General features: G+C 38.3%; 1 protein-coding gene across 1 annotated transcript in view; it reads right to left on the bottom strand.

Annotated features, from left to right (window-relative positions):
* Positions 1 to 26,332, bottom strand: part of tiam1a (TIAM Rac1 associated GEF 1a) — a 62,901-nt gene that overhangs the window by 12,807 nt on the left and 23,762 nt on the right. Inside the window, exons 4-17 of the mRNA XM_007555595.2 lie at positions 25,920 to 26,206; positions 24,742 to 25,008; positions 24,393 to 24,624; positions 23,280 to 23,452; positions 22,036 to 22,260; positions 20,683 to 20,868; positions 17,508 to 17,654; positions 17,241 to 17,315; positions 14,148 to 14,318; positions 13,371 to 13,475; positions 11,832 to 11,913; positions 11,530 to 11,616; positions 8,607 to 8,819; positions 7,014 to 7,147 (exon numbers count right to left, since the gene is read on the bottom strand). Of these exons, the coding sequence (XP_007555657.1) occupies positions 7,014 to 7,147; positions 8,607 to 8,819; positions 11,530 to 11,616; positions 11,832 to 11,913; positions 13,371 to 13,475; positions 14,148 to 14,318; positions 17,241 to 17,315; positions 17,508 to 17,654; positions 20,683 to 20,868; positions 22,036 to 22,260; positions 23,280 to 23,452; positions 24,393 to 24,624; positions 24,742 to 25,008; positions 25,920 to 26,206 (2,384 nt within the window). The remainder of the gene's footprint in view (positions 1 to 7,013; positions 7,148 to 8,606; positions 8,820 to 11,529; positions 11,617 to 11,831; positions 11,914 to 13,370; positions 13,476 to 14,147; positions 14,319 to 17,240; positions 17,316 to 17,507; positions 17,655 to 20,682; positions 20,869 to 22,035; positions 22,261 to 23,279; positions 23,453 to 24,392; positions 24,625 to 24,741; positions 25,009 to 25,919; positions 26,207 to 26,332) is intronic.

The following is a 26,332-nucleotide window of genomic DNA, read 5'->3' as shown; positions in this document are numbered from 1 at the left end:
CATTGATTTTAAGAACTAATTTTTTTTTTTTTTTTTTTTTTTTTTAAACTACTACTACAATGCCAGCTGATGGCAGAAGTATAAAAGGTCGGCTTTTCAACAGTCTGCTGTGCAGTTGCTGCTGCAGCTGAACAAATAGGTCATTACACAGACTGCAATGAACAACAGCGCTCTCATGTCATCTTATCCTACAGCGTCCATCCAATCACTCTCTTAATCCCGACTGACTCCGCAGGCTCAACTGTCATCTCTCTGTTTCTACTCTTCCTCTCCATTCCCATCTGTCCGCTCCGCTTCTCTTACTCTTCTGTCCAGGTGACTCAGAACAGCAGAACCAGCGGTGCAGATTGCAATGTTAAAAATGAAAAAAAAAAGGAGCAAACATCGCATCCTCTTGAAGAATAGCCGAGGGGAGGGTCGTGGGAGGAGAGTTAGGAGGTGAGATGTGGTTAGGAGTGAAAGACAGACATCAGCTTTCTGCATCACTGATAGAGAGAGAGAGAAATATCAGTACATCCTTAAACTTCAACTCTTTGTGGTAAAGCTTAAGTCTGCCACTGTGAGAAAAATCAGATTATTTAGCATACAAACACCAAACCAGTTAAGTAAGAATCTGGCTTGTGCCATCAAGTGATATTTTGGGATATTAAGAAGCTTTTAAGGGATATTTTTTCATCTTCTAAAGTGAGATTGTACAAAATAATTTTCAGCAGTTCACTTTCTTGTGCTAGACTGACGTCAGACGATACAAAATCCTCAGCTAATCAGATGGATACCCCTGTTCCAATCACGGTTTAGTTGATTTTAACATTTCAAAACCGAATGAAATGTGTTTCATGTTTCATCACATGTTCATAAACATGTGATGAAACGCCATATTTGAAGAAAATAACAATTGGTTGCTTTTTCTCAGCCAAACAACTATCAGGTTACTACTCTAAAATCACATTGGCAGCACTGATGTATTGACATCACAGCTTGCAAAGGGTTTGTATTTTTTTGTATCACTGGTTTTGCAAACTCACTGAGAAAATTCTGTCTTTCTTCTACTAGAGGTAAGGCAGTTATTAATGATAACAGCTTCCACAGTCTCACTTAAAAAAATCAGAAGAATCCTCTCAGATCGGTTTAACATCCGACTTAGATTGCACTTTTAGATAACTCTTCCTTTTCCTTACCGATAACTTCCAAGAAAAATGACCTGGCTTAAGTCAAACAGCTTTTCAGATTAGAGAAAAAAGAACCTGTGTCGTATAAGTCAGACATATTTTGCCCTAACCCTGCCATAAAAACATGTTGATATTTGTACATTTGAAGGGTAGGTATCTAAATCAAATTGTCCTTTAGAAGTCTAAAGAATGGTATAATCATCTGTAAGGGTTACTCAAGAGCATCAAAACTTAAAGCACTTCTTCTCAAAGAAGTTAGTTTTAAGCAGCTTATGCCCATTAGAGAAACCCTAAACCTTTGAAACTGAAATCTATTTGAAAAAAAAAGAGAGAAAGTCAAGCAAGAAGTCGATGAAGTACAACAAAAATTACCTTTTTACGATAAATCCAACAAAAGTAGTGCCGAATCCCAAAGACACCATTACTCAATGTCCTGCATCCTTGTCTTTCCCCACATTCTGAATAGAGAGGAAGGGATGTGCAACACAAAGGGGTGGAGCAAGTCAGCAAAAACCAGTTCCTACACCCGTCAGCTGAAACTGCAAACACACGTTTATCATCCTGGCAAGAATCACACTCACACTTCAGTGACCGAATTCGAGGCCTCTCTTAATTACCCACACTTGTTTTTCCCCTTTTGACATGAAGAACTCGATGTACGTTTGGGAGCAGATTTTTGACTACTTGTCTTTTCCTGCCACTGTGGTAACAAGCCTGTGCTTGTCGTCGTCAGAGAAAACACAGGAGGAGTGAAGGGAAAGCAGAGAGGGATGCGTCCTGAGTTCTGTTTCATGTACAATAAAAAAAACAAACAAGCAAATCCACAAATCCCTACAAGAAAAAGAAAAGCAAGGAGAGAAAGAATGTAGTAAGTTAATCTTAAAGTGTAGTAACATAATGACACACATTCTCACAAACCTATAAATGTGGATTTTAATGTTGTTGTTTTGCAAGGTGCACACTTCCTCCTGATACTTAATTCATATGGGAGTAGTGAAACCAAACTACTTTCTGTATTGCTATCTGTAGAACTAGGAAATACTGACATATATTTTTGTCCCAATTTTCCAAGAAAATGTCTTGGGTATCATCCAAATTAAATCTATCAGTTGTTAGAAATTACTGAAAAAATATATTCATGTGATTAATGTTTTTACTGCAAACATCCACTTGCAGGCTTGATTAATGATCTCATTGCGCCCTCCACTGGGAAAAAATGGGAATACAGCAACATTTCAGCCTGGTTCAATGAAGCTGGTTAAAAAATAACATGAACAGCGGGAAATTTCAAGTGCATCTTCAAGTTAAAATTAATAGATTCATTAAAGACACAATTCTGTATTTAGTTGAAGCTCTTACTTCTAATAATTTTCTTTTTCTCATCTAGAAAAAAAAAATAATCTAAAGGCAATTAAAAACCTCAATACATACAACAACTCTGTGCATAAGAAATTCATATTTTACCTGTGTCACTAAAGTTATTGAAATTTATTTGGATGTTATATAATATTAAACAGTAAACAAAACTTAATATGTTCTCATATTTTTTTGATTAACAACATGAAACAAAACAAACCCTGATGAAAAGTTTCCCCTAAACACTGAATATTACATTTTCCATTTCATGTGTCCCTGGTTATAATTGTAAATTATAACTGGGGGACAGCAGTGAGGCTGACTGCAGCGTGGAGACCCCCGAACAATCACAGACATCTTTATTATCATTGTGATTCTTAAGCAATCAGCTTTTTTTTTTCCAGTAGTTGGTTTATCATACAGGGAAGGTAGCTGTGTGCTTTGTCTAAAATAATGAAAATTTCCATTTCCTCCGGCAAAGCATACACTCATTTATCTCTACTAAATGATGTGAAACACCGGAGAGTGAAGTAATTAGAGTGTGGGGATAATTAAAATTGTCCCACTTTCACCGTTTTTTTTTTTCTTCCCTTCAGTCGTCTGCCACTGTGTGACCGTAGGCACCGGGTGAAATGAGGTAAGACACAATCCTCAGCACTTCCCAGCTTTTCCAAAGAGACAGCGAAACAAAGGAGTAATCACCATGGGGGGGAAATAAAGGCCAAAACAAATAAAATGATAAAAATCTATTGTTTTAGTTCTCTGCTGGATATCTGTGTTGCAAATTTGGATCATCCTTGTTAAAAAAAAAATCATCCAAGTGCTGAGGGTAAGGTCAAGGCTTGTAGCCGGCTGGATGGCTTAAAGGGAGCAAGTTCTGTCTGAACGCCAGCAGCAGCCTCACATTGTTTATGATAATGAACAGCAGGGGGTTAGTGGGGAGCAGAAACCAAGAAGAGGAGACAACTGGAAGGACATACAAGAAACAAAGGGCATTCAAAACAAAGGAAAACAAACACTGAGGACTGGGTGATCAGAGGAAAGAAGAAAAAAAAATGATGCTGTCATGTCTGAAATGGGACACGGTCACATTGTTTTCAATTATGGGAACAAAATATGACAGTAAATCAAACAGCTACATGCAGAGGAAATGGAAGACAAAAACGAGGGTCTAAAAAAGGCAACAGATGGAAATGAGGACATGAATCAGACAGCATATGTGAGACTGAAGCAGGAGGTGAGAGACGGGAAGGTGAGACGGAGATCACAGACTGCCAGGGCTTTGTAACAGGACTGTAATACTTCCTCTGGCACACTGATTGGAGAGGAACTGGTTTTCTTCTCTAAATATCAAAATCTTTTTTTTCTTTTCTTTGTGGGATGTCTCATTTAAGACAGAAAACACTGTGAAGGTTTTAGAAGCACCTTATATCTCAACATTAAACAATCCTTTGCTTTTATTGACAGTGTGTTTCCCTTCTTGTTATTATCTCCAGCTCCATGTCGAGCACAATTTCTAGCAAAGCTTCTTTTTTTTATATTTTCTCACATTACAACCATAATGGTATATTTTCTCTGGATTTTATCTGACAAACTAACAGTAACTTAGAGCATATGAATGTAAAATGTTTACCAAGCATGTGGAAGAATGATGTTCTGGTCAAATAAAAAAATTAATAATACATTGTAAAAGTCCTTGAATGGCAGAAATTCACTTTGATATACCATCTGCGTAGTGAAACACAGTGGTAGCAGCATCATGCAGTGAGGATACTTTTTTTTTTTACCAGCAAATGTCTAAAAAGTGAGGCAATCACTGGTTGTCAACACCGATGAGTCAGAATTTGGTAGATTCTCCTTTTTTTCTGTAAACGAAGTTGCAAATCCAGCAGGGTTTGTCTGTTTCCACATATCTAGAGAATGACTTTTTCCAGTTTGTTTTTGCAAAATAGCAAAAGTTCAGTCAGATTAAATGGAACCTGAGACAAGCATTTAAAACTTCAGAAACTGGTTATATTCCAAACCCTAAAAGGTGAAAAATCACTTTTAACACAGAAAGAAGGCACATGACTATGTATTAAGGAAGTCATTTGTTTTTAGGGTAGGACTAAGTGGTGCGAAACGTTAAATTTTGGATCAAGAACTTGGCACAAGCACCATGCAAACCGCTGCAGCAAAAATGGGAAGTGTAAAAACCAAAGGTGTACATTTTTAATCAGGAACTGTTCTCAGCTGTGGAGTTTCACAGCTTTTTCCCACATCAAGTGCACCAAATGAAATATAACCCAACCCACTCCCCCAAGCGTCTTCTATCATTCAGTGCTTTGCTTTCAATCTAAAATGGCAAACCAGAGTCACAGAACCATTTCTGTCCAACATAGCCAGGCCTGGAATGAGGCTGGCGCTGTCCTCACTTGACTGAATCTCACTGACACACGTCCAGGAGGGACTTCGGCAGCATTTCTGCTGCCCCTTTCCTCGAACATAAAGATTCAACATCAAATAGAAACAAAGAAAAAATGTTTCCGGTGGTTTCAGAATATCAGGCTTGGCTGTGGTAAAGGAAGTGACAACCGTATCCAAGGGAAACTGGCTGGCACACAGTCTCTTCCAGACATCACATCACCGACGTTAATCGGACCAGACACACTGTTAATTAGAAAGTGATGCTGCTGTCTCACTCTTTCCCTCACCTGTCTCTGTCCGTGTAACACACACACACACAAACACACCAAAACTATACTGCATAAACATCTGCTCATTTTTTGACTGACAGGTTCACACACACACACACACAAAAAAAAACATAAAATATTTTTGCAGAACTTTTGCAAATAAAACCAAACAAGAAATGCAGCGAAGCCATTAACTAGGATCAGATTAAGAAATATTATGATGGGTCAGCAGAGACATTTGTTTCATTCATTCAGGGTCAGAGTTTTTCTTGGTGCATCCTTCCATAATTATATTTCTAGTAATTATGACTTATCTTATTTATCACAATGTCTGCTGCCAGAACCAGTTTTTATTTGACCTTTTGGTGTGGTGTCTTTTTTTTTTTTTGAGATGTTAAATATTGTCCCAATTATTTGTGTCAGAAGCTGTGGCAAACAAACATTACATGATGGCAAAAAAAGAAAAACTTAGGGGCAACTAGTAAATAACACAATGAAATGCAAAGAACTAACATAACAGCTTTCAGATGTACAATATTAATTTCTTAACTTCTATTTTTATGTTTCAGTTCATGCATTTCTTAGCAGTCAGCCGGGACATGGTCCATGTAGAGATGAATAAATGTTTGCCAGTCAGAGATGAACGCTTTTAACACTGTCAGGGCGATCTGACTTTATAATTTACTTACCATCGACTGCTCAAAGAAGCAAAACTGAATCTCAACTTCTAGATTGTTTTGTGGTCTCATATACATTCAGGCATCAATTTTACTCTGCAAATTCCCTGACAATAATTTCCTCGTTGCATCCACACACCTCTATTATATGGTGCATTAGTGTGAAATGGTGTGCAAAGTATCCCTTCCTACTGCAACAATTGCCCCATTATGTGACAAATGGAGCATACCCATCATCTGATTCGGACCTGATCAAATAAGGTGTGCTGTATCCTCTGATAGGTAAATCATTACAATCTAAGGTAAACTGCAACTAACTTCTACAATAGATGGTGACCAATTTTAATTAAAAAAAAAATGCATTGAGAATATGGCCCCGAGAATGCTGGTAATTGATGGTGAATGCTTGTACTTGTAAAGCACTTTATCAAGTCTGAGGACTCCAAAGAACCTTTCAAATTTATCATGGAGGTTTTGGTTTTTTAAGTTTTTTGCAGATTGCTGAAAGTTTAAACTTTAAATATACGTGTAGAGGTTTCTAAATATGTTCTATTGGCATATTTACAGAAAGGTTTGTGTTGAAAATGAGAAAATGCAGTGCAGACACTGTGTGCTTTGAGTAAACAATTTGAACAGTGGAAGTTATGTGAGAATATTGGAATCATAATAACTGAGAAGAATAAAAGAAAAGATCAAGGATTTGGTCATTTTGGCATCCTGTTGTGTATTTTGATGCCAAGTGCTGTGCTACTTTTCTCAATCTCACACATACACTCAGTGTGACATTGCCTTTCTCCTGAAAAATAAATGATCTTTTTAAGACTTTCATTAAATTATATCAAGTCATTTTATTGCTGGATTTAGCTTTATAAATCATTTTACCAATCAATAAAGCCAGCAAACGAAAAGAAATCTTCTCAAACTACAGTCCATTTAACAGCTTATTGATTTCGTTCATTTTGCAAAAAGATGAGAATGCAATACTTTAAATGGGATACATAAATGAAGTTAATCTGAGACTTTAAAAGCAAAGCTAAAAGGGCTTAAAATGCCTTTTTTTTTTTTGCATTATTTAATGTCCATGATCTTATTCATGCATTTGACTGCACTTAACGTCTTTAAATGCCTTTTCCTACCTTCTGTCCAGCTGCCATTAATGTTCTGTCATTGTAATGATCTCTGGGGCTCTGCAGGGTTAATAGAGGTTCCTCTTCCATGCTCTCATCGGGGCTTTCCACAGTCAAACCTGACGCCTCGTCCAGGATGTTCTCTGCAAAGACAACAAAGACAGTTTCAAATGCAAAATGCATATTTGTTTGGCTTTTGAGTATTTTGTGTCAAAATACAGAAAGTACAAAATACGTAAATTCTGACCCAATAAATGAATTTTTTTGTTGCTTTTTCTTTAGAAAACAAAATATTATCAAGAACCACAACAACTTCCTTTGTACAACCAACACAAAAAAGTGAATATTTAAGTCGGAGGAAAAATAAATACACATGGTATATATTGTTCTCACAAATGCAAATCTGAAAAGTATTCCAAGTTCCAGTTGTTTTTGTGTCTTTCTTTTGCTCAACTTTTATTTTAATAAACAAGTTTCTCCTAAACTGCACTTCTTATGGTTTTCTTTCAACAATAGCTTTTTTTTTTTTCTTGCCACTGTTCATACTTTGAGATCAGCGCATTTAATATTTGCTATGTGAAGAGATTGCAAGCATAACAAACAGCAATGATTTGATATGTTTCCCATTGGGAGTAAAAAAAATTTTTTTGGATGTTCAGAGCTTGGGATAATGTTTTATTCCATAAGTTTGCTTTAAGCCTCACTCACCTGTCTGCTTTGATCAATTACCGTCAAATATTGTTTGCTCAATAATGTTCTTGACAAAAATGGTTACTAATTAGCTTATTTCTGAATGCATTTGATTGCACAAGGCTTTATTTGGGTGTAGTAGAGAAAAAAAGATGAATGTAAAATGTTTTCTGATTTCATATGTCACTTGCTTTCCATTTCATAATTGTACACTACTTTCTGTTGGTAAAGTACCTTTAAAAAATGCTAGGATATTTGTAATTATAATGTAACAAAATATAAAAAAAAATTCAAGGTGGACAAATACTTTTACAAGACATTGTGATTTAACATTAAGTTATAAATCCTTTTGTGTGGGTTTTATATTGAACTTCTAATAAAACCCTCCCTAAGAGGGTCTACTGATGCAGCTTTATAGTCAGATTAGATATTCAGTCCATGTTCAGGACAAATCTCTCATTTAAAGTCTCCTTCATGTTGAAGACTTCATGTTCAGCCTCCTCTTCAAGCACAGCATCATCAGTGACCTCCGTCTGGCTTCAAAAGTGTTTTACTCTCCATCTGACCCTCAACATATGGCACATTCTCCGTGGTGACAGCTCCACACTGCTGAAGGAATTATATTAATATTCATACAGCTCTGAGCCCCTGTATAAACAATGCCAGCTTGTCAGCTTGTGCATTACAAGCCCCCTATTTCCAGTGAATACAAATGATGCCCTTGCACAAATAAAAAGAGCAGGTCAGTGGAAGGCTGCTGGCTGCCTACAGGTTAGGTATCAGACAGCATCCGTGCATAATTAGGAGACCCTGCAGATAGTGATGCACTTTCCTTTTCTATGTACACAAAGTTAGGGTGCTGTGACGGAGTGCACAGTTGTGTTCTTTTCAAACGAGAAGATGAAGTCTAACCTTGACTCTGAGAAAAGATGTCTGTGGTTGGGTCTTGCTCTCCGTCGGCGCGATGAGGAGGACTGAAGCACAGCACCTTAGAGTCCAGCTGAGGCAGAGTGCTGACAATCAGGGTAAGGGTGCGGTTCCCAAAAGCTGCCCTCAAATCATCCAGTTGGAGGGCAGAGGCAGGTTTACCATTGAGGAACTGAATCTCATCGCTTGCTTTCAAACCTAATGGACGAGCAAAAAGAAAAGTCAAAAAACATTCAAGCTATTCTAGAAAGTAGTAAGTTTATCAAACAAGTTTTAATGTTGGTGTTTTTGGTGAAAAAAAAAAAAACAAAACAAAAAAAAAAAACAATTTAGTCTCATCTGTAAGATCATAACCAATAAGGGAGTGACTTTGTGTGTTAATATGTGCAAATAATCCCCACAAACAAAATGTGTGTACCATACTTCCTGATAGCAGCTCTGAGACTAATCCAGACATGTTGGGACTCTAATGTTCTCCAATACATTAAAAATGCATCCTCCCATGCTCGCTTCCTTCCTTTCTTGCTTGCGGCAAGTCCTGATGTAACAAGACTGGATGGATTTAGAAGGGAGTGTGCAAAACCTGTCTATTCCTGTCGTCTTATGTTATCATATACATTGTCTAAGAGACTGTACACATGAAAGGGAACCCATTGACTTCACTGTTTGACGCTTTCCCCCCCCTCTGACCACCTGTGCCCGGCACTGTTAATTGAGAATTAGCGCTTAAACAGCCAGTTTCACCAATCAACCTGATTAGTTGTGACAGCAGCTCTGGGATCTAATAGCAACCTAACTTGCCCTTTAATGCTGAATTCAGTTACACAAATGGATTTTTATTCTGTTAACAGAAACGCATGCGCTCATGGTAACTAGTGCAAAATCTCCTGACACTTTAATTCCTGTAGAAAATATGGAATTACAGAGCTGCCACCCAGGCATGTGACAGTATATAGTACAAACATGAAAAGCATGTTGTTAGAACAATTACATTTTGGGGGTAATAACATGATACAGCCGTGTTTTTCTTTTGCCTGGGCAGCATTTTTACACTTCCATAAGGAAATGGTAGAAATTCTGTCAAATCCACAATTAAATGGCAGAGAAAAGCAAACACACTCAGAGCTATAGATGGAGACAAGAGATGCACATTTAGCCATAAGTCATGACCTAGTTGTCTGGGATCTGAACTGTCAGTTAAAGCAGTTATTATTGGAGAGGGAGCAATAATGCTTCTGGCTCTATACTGCTGAGAGTGTGTGTGTTTTGCCTGTGTGTCGTAGTTTTAGGGTCTTGCAAAAGTAACAGCAAACTTCAGTGTTTTCCTGGGACTTTATGTGATGGATTGACACAAAGTAGTGCTTAATTGTGATTGGGGAGGAAAAAGGCAATCACACTTGCAAGTGTTTTGTTGTAAATTTCCAGCTATACACATCTGGGGACTCAAGCTTTGATGTAGAGCAAACATTGATTTTAAAGTCTTGACACAGATTTTCAATAAGATTGTGCCAGCTGAAAAGCTGTGGACTATTGTGTCTGTTAAAATCCCAATTAAAATGTATTGAGGTTTGTGGCGATAATGTGACCAAATCTAAAAAAAAAATAAAAATCAAGATCAAGAGGTATGAATACTTTTGCACCACATTGTTTACATGTATGCTTATATGAAAGTAGTGGCAACAGTAGCTACATTGACAGGAAAAAATACCTTTGGTTTCCTTGCAATGTAAACAGTGTTACATTGCACTAAGATCAACTACCAAAGCTCACTGATTGACACAACCTTTTTCCCTCCCAGCAGAGGTGGAGAGTCAGTACAGCTGTGTCCTCTGGCTGCATGCAGCCTTGCTAAGATAGCAGCTTTTTGATTGCTAATACACTGGAGGCCACAATCTCACACTTGAGTAACCTTGGTTCGACCTCGGGACATGGTACTGGAGCATGTTATTTTCTATACATTAGTGCTGTGTCCACGAAACGGCTGCATGTCTCTCAAACCCATTAGGTCTCTCTGCCTCGCTTAAAAGATAGAGACCTGTGAGTGGGGGACAGATGAGGTGATCTTGAAATCTACCTTCCCAAAGCAGACAAACGAAATAGAGCCTTGAATTTTATTATCTTATGGATAAAGGTTTAGGCACTTCCCGCCTTAAGGAAAAATGTATAAATCATCAGACAAACACGGAATATAGGGCACATGAGTCATGTCTTTTTAGACTTTCTGATGAGCGCACAGAAGCTCTTCTTTTATTAATCTTCTGTTTCATCACGGCTGAAATACGTCTACAGACTCACTGAAGCTGTTCAAGATTCTTGATCGTTTTTTCTCCTTTTATTTTTAAAATTGCTTCATCATTTTCACCTAGATAGCTCATACCTGTTGTCTAAGAAATCAATAAAAGCATAAAGGCTTCATTATATTAAGAAAACATGCAATAATTATATTATTGTCATTTATCGTAATAATGACCTGAGTTACATTTAACTTATAAATTTATTGCTATTCTGGTTTGGGGTTTTTTCAACATCATAATACTATGTCCGTCTTTCTCTGTGAGTGTTAGCATCTTGGTCCCTTGTATTGCTGCTACAATATCAGGATTGCTCATATTGATATTCTGATTCAATATATTTTGGAGCTGCATGATTTTAGGAAACTGATAATATTGTAATCAATATCATGTTTGAAATAATCTGTACTTTCTTTGACTTTCATCATCACAACTTCTGTACCATCCCTATTGAAAATTAAAGTACTGTGGTTCAAGGTCTAGGTCCATGCCGCACAGCCAACATATATTTTTTTTAAAGTTAACTAATTCTGCAATGAGAGGCCAAATATCTACCAGACATTAAAACTAAGGTAGTCCATACTGCAGGTTTGCTTTAAGAAAATTAAAATATTTACCTTTAGCTGAAGCCAGGCCTCCTGGTTTCACTTCAATGACATGAAGCCGCAGTACATCATCCTCTACTGTAACTGCCACAGTGAAACCTGGGGAAATGTGTTTTTAAGAGTGTGATTGTTATTCAGGAATATATATTTAAAAAAGGTCACCGCAACGATTTAAATATGAACCAATTAGGTCCACTTATGACTAAACGTGCTTCCTCTAAGTCGCCCTCTTTCAGTAATTATCAGAGCACAACTCAATAAAGCCCATTAAGGAATCAATTTGATACAGCTTCTCAGTGTGTCGAACTCCGTACCGTATCCAATGGTGCTGGACTCTGCTTTGTCAAAGCAGATCACCTTGGTAGCTCTGGGGCAAATCTCAATTTCTTTGTAGATCTGCCAACACATACAAATAAATACATATTTTATTGGAGAAAATGGGAAAAAATACAGTCGCTGTAAGATGGATAAGGTCAGACTGTTGCTCTTAATAAAGAATGAACTGCTCCATGCATTGTTTTGCAGAGCAAGTGCATGTGAAGGTTGTGGGGTCAGAATCTGGGTTAAGACTGTAAAATGAGTGAGTGTAGGATGGGGTTTTGACCTGAGAGCAGAGACACAGCTGTGTGTATGAAGCAACAGCAGAGACAGACATCTGTGTTGTGTGTAATAGCCTTCACCGAGGAGAAATAACAATGTAATATCACAGACGGAGGATGAAAGAGGGCGAAACGAGTCACTGATCAAAGCAGGAAGATAAAAAGGCTCTTGAGGAAAAAAACCAGTTACGGAGAGAGTGTGCTTTGAGAGAGGGTTCAGCATGTCACCTGCAAAACATCATCACAAAGAGAATTTATTTTGGGGGTTTACTCTGGCTGAATAATGAGGTGAGGCTTATTTCTAGCAAGAGGGATTGTGTATATGAATAACTCCAAACAGAGACACACATAAATACAAATGGGTTTTTATTCGGAGTACTCACAGTCCACTTTGAATATTGTTGCATAATTCATAAGGTATTGCAAAATGTCTCTATACTGTCTTGGGAATTTTGCATGCATTGCACATCGAGTCAGCAATGTGGGGTCATAAAAAATGCACAGGTTTGCCTCCATACGGGCGGCAAAAATAGTAAAAATTAATTTATAATGAAATGGATCTACAGTTCAGATGGGTGGCTACTTCATCTCATAGTGTAATAAAAAAAATAACTAAAACCACTGATAACTCAAACTGACTTCTACAGTTGGCTAGTTTTTTCACTCACTCTGATTATCTGAACTGTTTTGTTATAATATTCCAAGGTCAGGACTAAAACTAACACCGAATAATATTTACAATTATGCTCTTCACCTCTGAAGACTGCAATGAAGCTTATGGAAAATTGAGGGGCCTGTTAAAATTTAACCAGAGAAATTAAGCTTAATGGGAGAAATCCCAGAATGAAAATGAGAATTGAGGAGAACTGTATAGGAGGGCGATGGCCAGCCTAAATAAAAGTGCTAAATATGATATAGCATATTTTTATTTATGTTGTATCATGTTAAAAAAATGTCTTTGTTTTCTTGCAGTTATGGAATGAAAAATGAAAGGTAGGTCCTCCAAAACACTTCTGCCTACAGTATATCTGTAATATTATCTTTTGGTGCATTTTTACCATTTTGACATGTTTTTTTTTTTTTTTTTTAACATGCTTTATCAGTTAGTTATCTTGTTTTCAGAACAGTTATGCAGGGTCCCAATCCTTTGAAGCATAACATTAAATGAAATCTGCAATAAGATTACAATTTGGCTATTACATCATCCTAATTCAGATTCCACAAATCAAAGTGCCTTAAAATGCAGCTTCTCACCAAATCAGATATCTCCTCCTCAGGTTTTGGAACATAATAAAGCAACTGGTTGTCGACCCACACCTTGACCCGCAGGTAGTGACCAGAGGGCTCGATCTGATGGGTCTGGAAGTAACGAGACAGGAAAGAAATTTGTGCAGTTGCTCCAAGGTAGCTCCAAATATTTGATGTGTATTTGTTTTGTCGTGTCATGTCAAGTTGACCTTCCAATGGAAGACGGAGGTGTTTTGATAATTCGTCAGTAAAAAACACATAGCAAATTTATTTAGTAATCATATTTTTTCTGAATGCAAATAGACACTGTTTACAAGAATGACTATTACGATTTATGTCTTTTGTTTCTGCACGAAAAAGTGTATCAACCTGTTAACATTAATCTTCACATCATCAACTGTATTTGACACATTTACAACAGCATCGCTGAATTCAAAAAATTATCTTGATACTTTAGGTTTTAGAAAGTCTTTTTGCAGCTTTTGTGCATCTGCAGTATCTAGAAATATCTACAATAGTACTAAACACAAATTAGTTTCTTAGAACAAACAAAAATAAATTCTTCTCAAATACAGAAAAATTATTTTATCTCCAATAACCAATTTTCTTCTTGTGAGTCAGGAGAAAGTCTAGCATTCTTTCGCCCAGCTGGCAGCAGCAACAGGAGGGGGAGGGCCATCACTGTTACATACACTCATAGAGGGCTCTGTTCTCTCGAACACACACTGTTGGATCTCATGTAAAAGTTGTTAAGCCATAAGAATGGTCTGAACAGTGGCCTACCTTACAGACGCTGCTCAGGACATCCAATGTTGTCTCCCCAGGCTGAACGATGGCCAGGACCGGCTGATTGTTTGGCAGACAAACCCAGGAGGGCTTCAGATAATCGGGAACCCAAATATCACTGTCAACGCTTTGCTGGGGAACAGTTTTCATGGAGTCTTCAGTTTTTTTCTGAAAATGGAACATAGACATGCACTTTACTTGTATACTGCACAGAACAAAATCTGACAAAATATAAGAGTAAAGGCAAGTAATAAGACAAAACATTATATCCATGTAGCTTATATGCCATGTGGATTTTACTCATTAGTTAAACTAAAATAAATTTTAAAAAATTCTAAATGACAAGGTGAACATGTAATGATTTGAAGATTGTATTTAATTCGCTTCTTCTGAAAAACTTCTAGATTTTCTTTGAGATGCATGCTGTTTTCTGTATGTGGGAGTTGATTTACATTTTTACAACATGAGTCTGTACAAAGACTGTAATCTGTAGGTCCATCAGTTTGATCCGAGTGAACAATCTGGCCATCATGTCGGCCTCTCTCCTTTTATCTCTCCTCTTTTGCCCTCACATTGTTTGTAACCTAGCTCTCCCTATCAAGTAACCGCATCCACATTTTTTCTTCAATTCTTCAATTCCGCCCACCCTGCCATCGATCAGTGCCTCTCCTTCTGGTGCCCTTTCCCCGATCTGTGCGGCTCTCCACCAGCTCGCTTCTGTGCCGCCGTCGTTCTTGCCAAATAATCTCCCGACAGTTAACAAAACCGGATCCTTAAGTCTACGATCAGTATGTATCTGCATGTGCATGTTTGGTTTGCTTTGAAAGATCGAACTACACAAAGATGTGTGGAAAAAAATACATGTAGCCAAAAAAAAAAAAAAAAAAAAAAGAGGCACTTTTTTTTTCCCCAGACAAAAAACAGGCTGGGGGGCCCGTGACCAATACCTCCCCCAACTTCCTGAACTCCCAGGCTGCTCAGCACCATCTGGCTTCCCTCCTGGTCTATCTAAGATTCCTCTGCTGGGGGGGATGAGGGATTTCCAGCAGGCATATTAAAAATCTTCCTCTATCTACTTTCCTCTTATGTTAACAATCGGTCTCCCCAGAATAAATATAGTCTTATAATAGGGGCCAGCCTGTCAGAGGTGAAAAATCTTCACTAGTAATGTGAGGTTTCTTGCTGTGTATCAGTAAAAGTCGGGGCATGCTGCCTCTTGTGCATTTCTTTACGGTCATCCCACTCCCCCCACCCCCTGCCAGCTGAGGTGGGGCGTGGGTGGAAGGAAATTGATCTCTCCTCCTGCCGCAGGGGGCCCTCACAGCAAGAGTGGTTTATTGCCCCAGTTTTTCTTCTGTCTGCGAGGTTCAGACAGAGGCCCGTCTTTTCCTCTCCCACACTTTCAGCTGTTTTTTTTTTTATCGCTTCTCATGAAATATGGAGCTGGAGTGCTTGTTCTTGCACAACCTCTGCCTAATTGGACCCTTTCCTTCCTAGTTCATGAAATAATAATAATTAAAAAAAACCCTACACATTTACTTATCTGTGATGAATAATCACAGAAACATCCAAATGAGATCTACGACAATTTCTTTGTTAAAATATTTGCTGGGATGTTCAATTATCTGTAAATTGTGGACAGTACAGAACAACACAGGTGAGAACAGATGGTGTGAAACTGCCTGGCACTTTGGTAGCTAATGTCTGCATAATTTGAGGTAATGATCCGCAAATATCAGATCGGGTTTCTCTCACTGGGATCAGCAGAGAGAGATGTCTCTAGTGGATGGTTAATGGGATTCTGATTTGGCTGAAATTGCCTGGAGCAACTGAATAAAGAGATGGATATCTGTCAAGACTGATGTGGGTTTTTGTTTTGATATCTAATAAAACTACAAAAGTAATGGAAAATTGTTGATAACAGAAAAAAAAAAGTTATTTGTCAATTCTTCTTCTGAAGCTGGAGAATAATCTGCAGAAGAATCTGATACACCACAAGTATAGTGCCCTGCAAAAGTATTCACTCCACTTGAACGTTTTTTTTCATTTTTAGTCATGTTTTTAATGGATTCATTTTGTCATAAATAAATCCATTAAGCATACTATAAATTTTGAAAAGTTTGAGATGCGCTGATAATTTTCCAAGGCTCTGTAAGCTCCAGAATTATCTGAGTGTGTGGGAAGAGAGACTGCTAATTTTAAACTTTCATAAGCCTGCAAATTTGTCCACTTACTCCACATCGAGGGGGAGAAGTGGATGTCTATAAATGTTAAAGCAATAGCTTGAGAATGACCTCAAACGAATGCTCACTGGTGCAAAAGGGTGCAGGGATGTTGTGCCTCCCCCAGATAAAGCGTCACATAAAGAGCTAGAGCATCTACCAAAACCAAAGGAGGTGGAAAATCCAACTATGATGCTGGCCTCGGGGTCTTAAGAAGCCCCTATCCTATTATACAAGCACAAAGATCCATCAGATGCCCCAGTGATCTTTCTCATAGATCACAGGATGCGGATAAGAAAGGCAAACAATGATGAGTAATTAGCCCACAGCAAAACAAGACCTGCTTTTTTGTGCTTAGCCTTGTGAAGATTATTACTGTATAGATGTAAACATTCTCTGATGTGGCCTTTTTTTTCATATCACTTTAGTTACAGCATGGCGGAGAACTACAAAGAAACCGAGACAAGTTGTGACCTACTTTATACAACACTGTAAAATTATTAAATTCTTTAATTTAAAGTTAGCTAGCTTTAAACGCACCCAGTGTATTAGGAGTCGCTCTGATAAAATGCCAAAATTTCCCAAATTGTACCTGAAAATCCTCAATGTTTTAAACTCAAAATAAACTTAAGCTGTTCTAGAAATTGTTTTACCACCTCTACTCCTTTCAAAAGTATTCATCATTTTTCAAAGGTTCTGTTTTCTAATTAGTCTTCAGAGAGCATCTAGATACACTGAATTTTACTAGTTTGCATCACAATTCAAGTCCCAGTGTTTTTTTTTTTGTTTTTTTTTATTAAATGTTTTCCAATTCAACTTTTTTGGATTAGATTAGTTTAGGTAACAATTTATATAAGTTTATTCTTACAGATATCTCGCTGGCTGAGTCTTCAAACATGAGCTCCAACGGTTTTCTTACAGGATCCATCCCATTTTGAAACACCTATAAGAACAAGGAAAAATAGATTAGAGTCCAAATACACACAAAGCCGTAGAGATTTTATGAACTTTAAATATTTACAGAGCTGCCACATTCATCTTAAGGCTTTCAGAAATATTATATTATTGGTAAAGATAATGAGATAGAAATTAATTTTAATGTATTCTTCAGTCAGAAGGTGAAATGTATCAAGACCTGTTGAGCTGAGGGATGTCCTTTGGTCTTTCTTCTGGAGGCGGTGTCCAGGCCCCAGAGGGAGGAGAAGCGGCTGCGCCGTTTACTGAAGGTTCGCTGCACAGCCTGGTTTCGCTTCCTGATGCTGCCTTCAGTTCGGGCTGACACCTGTCAAAGTAAAGACGCAAGAATGGATATTTGAGACTTAGGACTTTGTAAGTTAGAAGATTAACGTTAAAATACAGCCACATCAACTCATGATTTGGGTAATATCAATAACATCTATAACATCTATTCATCATAGAACTCACATTTGAGACAAATAATACTGAATAGAATACCCCTACCAATAATTGCATTAACAAGGAATAGGAGGTGTATAATGTAGCCATTATCAAAAGCTTTTTTTGTAACAGAAATGCAGTATCAGAAATAACCCTCTAGTTCTGCTCAGTGACCCACTGCAAGAACAGAGACAAAAAGCTCTTGGCATTTCTGGGTTAATTCACACTCAAGTCCTGAACACTGAGCAGCTCAGACTCACTATGTTTCACCAGAGCATGAGTGTGTGTGTGTGTGTGTGTGTGTGTGTACACACTGTGCCTACTGTAAGCTGTGTCAGTGTGCTGTCTAATCACCGCTCGTGACACGCACAGCTTAAAGCTAATAGATCAAACCTTCTGTAAGACGCTTCCTACTTGGGCTGTATGGAAGAGATTGTTTCAGCATAAAAAAAAGAATGGAAGTAAAAGGTGAAATAAAGGAAAAGCTACAGATTACTGCATATCATGTTATGTTTTTACATATATGCTTTGTTTTTAAAGAATTATTATTATTATTATTATTATTAAAATATGCACAATTGTATGAAAAAAGAAAAGGAGCAAGAGGAGAGTGGACACAAGCTAAAGGATGAGAGAGGCTGTAAACCAAAAAGAGATGGGAGCAGAAAGTGTTAAGCCTGTTTGTGGGAAAGTGCCTCAGGGGTATATCCTCACTAACAGAGTTTATATCGATCTGCCAATCCCAAAAAACAGATAAAATAAATACAGCAGCTGTGCGTGTCTGTGTGTGTAGAAAGATATATTTTTGCATATCTCTTCTCATCAAGACATTTCAGCAGAGCGTGATGCCACTTGAAACATAATTTCATCAAACGACACTCTATCAGAATCATCCTTCCACAACTATGTAGTTCCTGCACATGCCAGCTAAGCATCTGGTGTTGTGTGACGCATCATGAGAGGCATGAGAATGTTAGTTTCTAGCTTGGCCTTCTTAGATTGATTTTTTATATTCCACCACATTTTACAGATGTCTAATCAGATTAAGTTCTGAGGAATTTGAAAGCTGTCTCAGCATCTTTTTTTTTTATCTTTTTCATTTCCGCTAACTGATTTTAAGAGGATTAGTTTGAACTCTTAACAGATAACATCGTCCTATACAAGTTCATAACAACTTTGGTGCTGATTAAAAAGACAGCACAGGTGAGCTTAAAACACAAAGTCTTCATCTGGCACTTGGCACTTTTAATTCAAAGTTGCTCTAAAAGTTGCATTGAAAGTTAATTAAAAATGCCAACTTTGCATTAAATTATCATAATTTACAAAATCATGCAAAGTTGGCATTTTTAATGGACTTTTAATGCAACTTTTAGAGCAACTTTGCATTAAAAGTGTCATTATTTACCGAATGAATCTTCATGACAACAGTCATGAGCATAAAGACTCCTTCATGCTCATGACAGGTGTTACGTTAGTCTTATGCACATCCCTTCAAATAAAGTGTTACCGATTCTGTTGAGTAAACTAAAACCCTTAATATGTTGTATTAAGACAGGACGATAAATTTCCCTTTCGGTTTTGCTGACGCGGGTGCAGGTCATCTCTTCTGGCGTCTCATTCTGGCAATTCTTGAAGACGTTCAAATACCAAACATAGCACAGAGGTAATGACCTGGGATGTGTCATAACTTAAAGCTGTCAACAACCAGACGTCATTTCATGTTGTTGTGATTTTTATCGGACGGGACGATTTTAAAAAATTCCACAACATAAGGGAAAGTTTACTTTCAGGTTCTTGGTTTGTTTTGTATTTTTCATTATTTGTGGTCTGTGCTTGCCTTAGTTATTCTTTGTCTTGATCAGATTGGCCTTGTTTCTGTTCCACTTTAGTTCAGTCTGTCCTTAGTTATTTTAGGTAGATTATTTTTATTATTTATTTGTGCTCGGTTTTTTTGTCTGGGTTAGATTTTATTTCCCAGTTCCCCTGTTTGTGTTTACTCCTAACTCCCTTGTGTCATTTTCTCTTTTTCTCTCCTCAGTCTACCTTCTATTTTCTCCCCTCACATCTGCAACCTGTTAGTTAATCAGCTCGTTTCAGCACTCATTCTCCCAACATCCAAACACTTCTCCTACATGTTAGTCTCTTCCACCAAATCCCAACAAGATGCATTGGAGTTTCTGGTTCTAACATTGAAGGCTGTGTACTGATTTTAATTTGGCCAATAGATGAAGTTAAGGTCCAAATGTGCAATAAAATAAATTTCCACCAGAGGTCTTCAACTCCAGTCTTCAAGGGCCGATGTCCTGCAGCTTTTAGATGTGTCCCTTGTCCAGCAGACCTGAATGAAATGGCTGAATTACCTCTTCGGTACGAGGTCAAGTTCTCCAGAGTCCTGTTGATGACCTCATTATTTGACTCAGCTGTGCTGAACCAGAGACACATCTAAAAGTTGCAAGGATCTGACAAAAGAGGACTGGAGTTGTAGACCCCTGACATACACAATCAAAATTATTTTTGTATCATTACAATAATTGCAAAAATATTTATTAACTTTTGCTAAAATGTCAAGACAAAAAGCTGGAGACGCCTGTTGTTTCAGCGTATTTGCTTTATAAATGAAGCAGAAATTAATTTTTTTTCGGGCAGGCATATATGACAAAACATTTACAGCAACACAAACACACCCGCATTCTCCAAGCTGAGCTCCTGTTGAGGGTTGGCTGTTTGAAGCCTCAAACAAAATACCTACTTAAGCATGTAAGGACACGTGCAATATGTTCAGGAGCTCTAATTTGCTCAAAGAAGAACATTTCTGAACAGCCAGGAGAGGAAAAACCTGGAAATGGTTCACCAGACATGGATATTATATGGGCGTGTGTGTGTTTGTGTGCACAATCATTTTTTTGCCCTACCAGTGCATGGAAGGAAGACACAGAGAAGATGCCAAGGCGACCCATGGCCATTTTGGTGGGACGTGAAGCGAAACCCAGGAGGCGTTTGGGATTTGGAGGTTCACCACCTTGTAGGCTGGCCAGGTAGCAGCGACAGCGGAAGAGGTCTATGTGGAACCGCTCCAAGTTCTGCTCCCACAAAAAAATCTGACAAACAGAAAAGTTTGGAGTGTAAACAACCGAATGCGTCCAAGAAAGGTAATTATGCATCGTAAGCAAACCTCCCTGTTATTATACTAATTTATTTCAAATTTGACCACTAACTAATTTAAAAAAAAAAAAGCCTTGAACAAGCCTGAAGGCTTGCCTGGTGTTACATAGTCGCTTGGTCATTGTGGGAGGGGAGTTATGTGGGAGTGCTGAAGCCCCTGCAGCGAGACATTACTCACCAGCACAGCCCCCACCAGTTGCCGACCTGCAGTGATGTGTGCAGAGCATCGCAGGGTGGGCCGTGGGAGGTGGAACAGGAACACAACACTAGCAGGGCTTCATTTGCATTAGTTTTTGCCGTCGTCTGTTTGTTTGGCTTGATATACAAATACTATCTACGATGCCTTTTAATTTTACTCAGATTCCCAACCACATTACTACTTTCATAAAACCTGTTATAAAATACAAGCTTTTCCAAATGTTGCCCTTAAAACAAATTGGGTGCAGTTGACTACCCTGGTTAACTATTAACATCGCTTTATGGAGGAGAGTCAAACACTTCCATTAAGTAGAAGATTTTTTTTTGTTTGCTTTTTATGTAAAACGTCATCCTTTCAGCCTGCTAAAATCTCAGGAAGTCGTTTTAATCAGTTTTACATTAAAGCATTCTGTGTATAATTTAACCACGCCCCCACACCTGCATGGAATGAAAAGAAGGTTTTGTTTGAGTGAAAATGAAAAAAATATATATCTATTAAACACAGAAGAATTAAGGTGTGTTTACCATGTGTTTCAGCATGTCTTTGAGATTTTGAATGATCCCACAGGCACATTTAAACATCTGTGGTTCCACATGCTTCTAAAGAAGATTCTTTTTTTTGATTGACACTCTACAGAGAAGGTGATTTAGTGTCAAACTCAGTGAGATACTAAAAGTTGAAGGATGTGCTTTCACAGATTAAAATAAGATTGCTTTCCCAACACATGATATCCCAAGCATTCATGTGCCATGTATGCAAAGTCAGAACAACCAGGACGAGTTGTGCCCGTTTTGCTGTATTGAGAGAGACGGCGGAAATGCCCTTTTAAAAATATGATAAGTCTTTGCATCCGGTTGATCTGCCAGATTTCCGTTATAGATTATCACAATTCTCTGTTCTGCACCTGCTCCAGTATGGTCTTCCTCTTCTTTGCATCAGTGACAGCGGAAAGCTGCATATCTCCCATCTTTTTCATTTTCTCGTCCATGTCGATCTTCTGCTCCAGTTTGCGGATCTCGGTTCGGAGCAGCCTAACGGTGTCCTCCCTGTGGTGCTGTCGGGCAAGAGCTGCAGCACACGCAGAGTGGATCGCCGTGATCCAGTTCTCCAGCTCGGTTTGGCCTGATGTCTGTTAAGAAATAGTAGTAGTGATAGGTTTATAGCTTAAAGGCCAGATGGCATATTTTAGAGCAAAACAAATAAAAAAGTAAAGCTAATGAAGGTATGAAATAAAACAAAATCAATGTTGGGTTTGCATTGTTTGTCCAAGTGATTAAATACTTTTAAAATGGCCTTTTCTGAAACAAAAAAGTCTTTTTAGAGAGACAAAAGCCATTATTTGACAAATTATGTGCAGATTTAATTTCCTGTGCCACTTTGTTAAATTTCCAAGCCTTAATGCCTCCAGAAATGTCACGTCAGCACATTTCACCATACGTCACCACAAAAATGCCCACTTTATGAAGCAAAATGTGAGCTGGAGAGTTTTATAATGACTGTTTACCTTCTCAGTGGCCTTTAAATTATCGGACACTTGTAAGACTAAGGCAAACATAACGAATGATTTTCCATCAACTTTTGAATTGACACTCAGCTCTTTTGTGCTTACATTTCCTCGCGGCTTGTTGTTAAAATGTTATGTATATATAACCACATCTTCAAAATTTTCACAAATGATTTATGGAATGCATTGAAGCATGCAACAGACAGCTATATAAATTAATGTTCAAGTTACAACATTGGTTTAACAGACAAACGTCAATTTAATCTTATCGCCATTTAAATAATATTTCCCCTATTCCTTATGAGGAAATTTCATGAATATAAATAGATAAATTTCAATATTTGCAATAGTCACTGCTGTGGATCACTGTCACACTGTGACAGTGTGGCCTTTAAACATGTCAGACATAAAACAAACACATGGACACAGGGCTGTCATTTCTCCATACATAGCCAAAGGTCACGTATTCAAGTGTCAGACACATAGCCTACACATCCGCAGAGGAAATCTAATATTTCATGGCCATCCGTCTGCACTCCTTCTGATTTTTAAATTAGTCGTGTTTTCTCTGGACAATTATATTGATAATCCCTTAGAAAGTAAAATGTCACTTGGAAGTTGTTCTTTTTAATGGATTTTCTCACCTGGAATAAAAATGCATCCCCCATTGAGTTGCTAAGACAGAAGACATAGTCTTTCTTGGGATGTTCGGGCACGGCCTGCACAATGCTGTTCTCCACCCACAAGGCATGTTTAGCAACGTTGTTATGGTCAATTACCGAGCGACCATCTGATTCATGCAGGAAGAGGCTGCAGCCTTGAAGAACAAGAAGAAAAAAAAAGAGGGAGGAAAGGAAAACATTGTGATAAGCCCACAAACAAACTTAATTTCTTTAAACCAAAGTACTGTTTACTTATTGATATGAACTTTTAACCCAAGGTCAGGAAGATAAGCCACATTTGCTTATTTTAGAAAATTGAAATAAACAGAGGATGCAGGCAGGAATGCAGCTGCAGATTCTGTATCTTATGAATTTTAAAAGGACCAGATTGGATTAAACTCAGATCCTGCCGTAAAATTAAATTGTGATGAGGCTGAGCAGAGCTAATGCGCAGCCACAGAGAGCTCTGTGAGTGAGAAAACAGTAAGGGTGACAAACAAGGGCATCGGCTGAGTTTAGTCTGATGTGATTACATTCTAACAGGAGAGAGAGTGTGGAAGATTAAACGAATCAGGATCATGTTAAGATGCTTTTTCAAGTCTGACGTTATGGCTGCAAGGTTTTCTTCATATAATAATGTTTTTCACCATAAGCACAAAGGAAAAAAGGCTTTAAGAAGCAGAACGCACTTAAGTGAATGTTACAACCACAGAAACAGGCCCAGTGGGGATTTTTTTAGAGCTGCTTTGGGATACAGTTAACGTCTTTAGCATTTGCGAGAACGCCAGAAAAGGTCTGAAAATTACTGATGACGCTCAAACAGAAGGCTTTAAGAAAATCAAACCACAACCCGTTGATACTCTTTAAAACAAAGTCCATGGTAAAGAAAAAAAATAAAAAGTCTAATGATGTTGATATAATGCTTATGCAGAGTTGCATTTTTATATCAGATAATATGCAATGCAATGTGGTTAAGTTTTGTGCTGTACTGTATAATATATAGAATCACGGCTGAAGTGGAGCATTGTGTGACGTCATTTTTGTTCACATCTTTCTTCTATTTTAACCCAAACAAAAAATGCTATGAGATTGTACCTTTTAGAGACACCCAGTACTGTTTCCACTTGCGCTTTGTTGCGAGTTCCACCTTCATGTTTTTCTTGTGAACCAGGAAGTTCTTCACAGCTAAAGCTCCAGCTTTCCTGACTGTGCCCTGTGCGCAGCCAGTCAACGTGTCAGATGGGTAGGCGCTGCTGAGAGTGCCGCTGCTCTGCTCATCACTTACAGCCGAACTGGCCTCCTCAGGGAAATCTCTGCCCTGATTCGTCTGATGAATGATTGAAAGACAAAGAGATCAGAGACAAAACAAGATTATTAAACAAATTAAAAGGTGTGTAAATAAATAAAAAAAAAATTTAAAAAAACACAACCAGCTAACCCAGACCTGACTTTCTAACTCCTTCCGGAAATTCTCATATACTCCTCCTCTGCATCCCACAGCAGCTCTTCCGTCTCCTCCGCCCGCGCTGCTGCTCCCACTGTCGCTGCCATTAAAGACGCTGCTCTCTGCTGCCGAGTAGAGAGAGAACGAGGCCGACATGGCTTTACACCGCCGGGAGATCAGCTCGCCGTCTGCATCCGTCTCTGTGGCAACGCCATCGATGCCGCTGTCGCTGTACTCACTTCCATCTCCCATAGCACCCGAGATGTCCTGTCCAACAGAAACACACGGCGAATCCAGAACTTATTTGCTTTGGGATTATTGATGCATGTCCATTTGAACCATCCGAATACAAACCCCTGAATGAAACTGCACTTTCAGTGACCTGAATAACTAATTTGATGGTGAATACATAATTCAAGTTTTCATAACGCAACCTGACAGTTGAAATCATGCATAAATGATTAGATGTTACTTTTCTGAGTACAAACGGTGCATACTGAAAGAAACTTGATTACATCACACCTCTGGAGGTTTTCAATGCATAGAAATCCTGCATCGACGGTTACATTCCATAGATTTCAATTTTAAATTACATCTGATTTTCACATTTTAAAATATCTTAATATAGATAATCTGGAGTCTCTTTCTGTTTTTTTTTCTGTTTTTTTTTTTTTGCAATGTTTTGCTCTGTTTATATCCAACAACCTTCTGCTCTGTCAGACAATTTAAAATAACCACTTTAGTTTATGAAAATCAGCTGAACACATTGCATGGTTAACTATTTCAGTACTGCCCTCCTGATGGCTTTTTACATCAAAGGCACATATCATGACGTCTCTAAATCTTTGATTTGTTCAGCTGCAGATAATAAAATGCTGTAAATAGAGCTAAAATGTCTCAATCAGATGTTTATCTGTAGAATATGTGTGCAAAAGCAACAGGATACTCTTCCAGAAACAAAAAAAGACACATGCAGAGTGTTTACATAAAACGGCAGGAAATGTCTGGTTGTCTTCACGAGGATAAGTATTAAACTGACTGTGGTCCTGACCCTCTGAACTTCCTGAGAAACACTGATGCACAAAGTCAATCTGAGTTCATTTCTGAAGAGAAAAAATAAAATAGACTGAAAAGAAAGACAAAAAAAAGGAAAGGAGACTTAAGAAACAGGATCAAACCTGAGTAGTATGCGCACGACGCCCCTGGAAGGCGGGGCAAGGCGCGGAGGGGATCCCCAGCCCTGACAATCCCTCAGACAGACAGTGAGATCGCCGACAGGGGAGGGTGAATGCTCCATAGCCGCTGCCGTCCTCTTCAGTTGGAGACATCAGCCCATCCTCTGCTTCGGTGCCTCCATTGCAGTTGTTTTCTCTGTGGTTTTTAATGTAACGATTCCTCTGACCCCGGAGGCCTGGACTCTGCTGGCTGCACAGATGGTCCAGGGAAGAAGCTCTTTCAGTGGAGCCTATGAAATAAGCAGGTGTTTATTCCAGGTTTGTATACTACGTATGTGTGAGTAGACAAGTTGATTTTTAATGGCATTCAAATTTCTGGCAGCTGCAAAAATGTTCATACCTCTTGTACTTTTATA

This window comes from Poecilia formosa, unplaced genomic scaffold, assembly GCF_000485575.1.
Source record: "Poecilia formosa unplaced genomic scaffold, Poecilia_formosa-5.1.2 Scaffold3, whole genome shotgun sequence".
Taxonomy (NCBI): domain Eukaryota; kingdom Metazoa; phylum Chordata; class Actinopteri; order Cyprinodontiformes; family Poeciliidae; genus Poecilia; species Poecilia formosa.
This window is presented reverse-complemented; position numbering and strand designations above follow the sequence as displayed.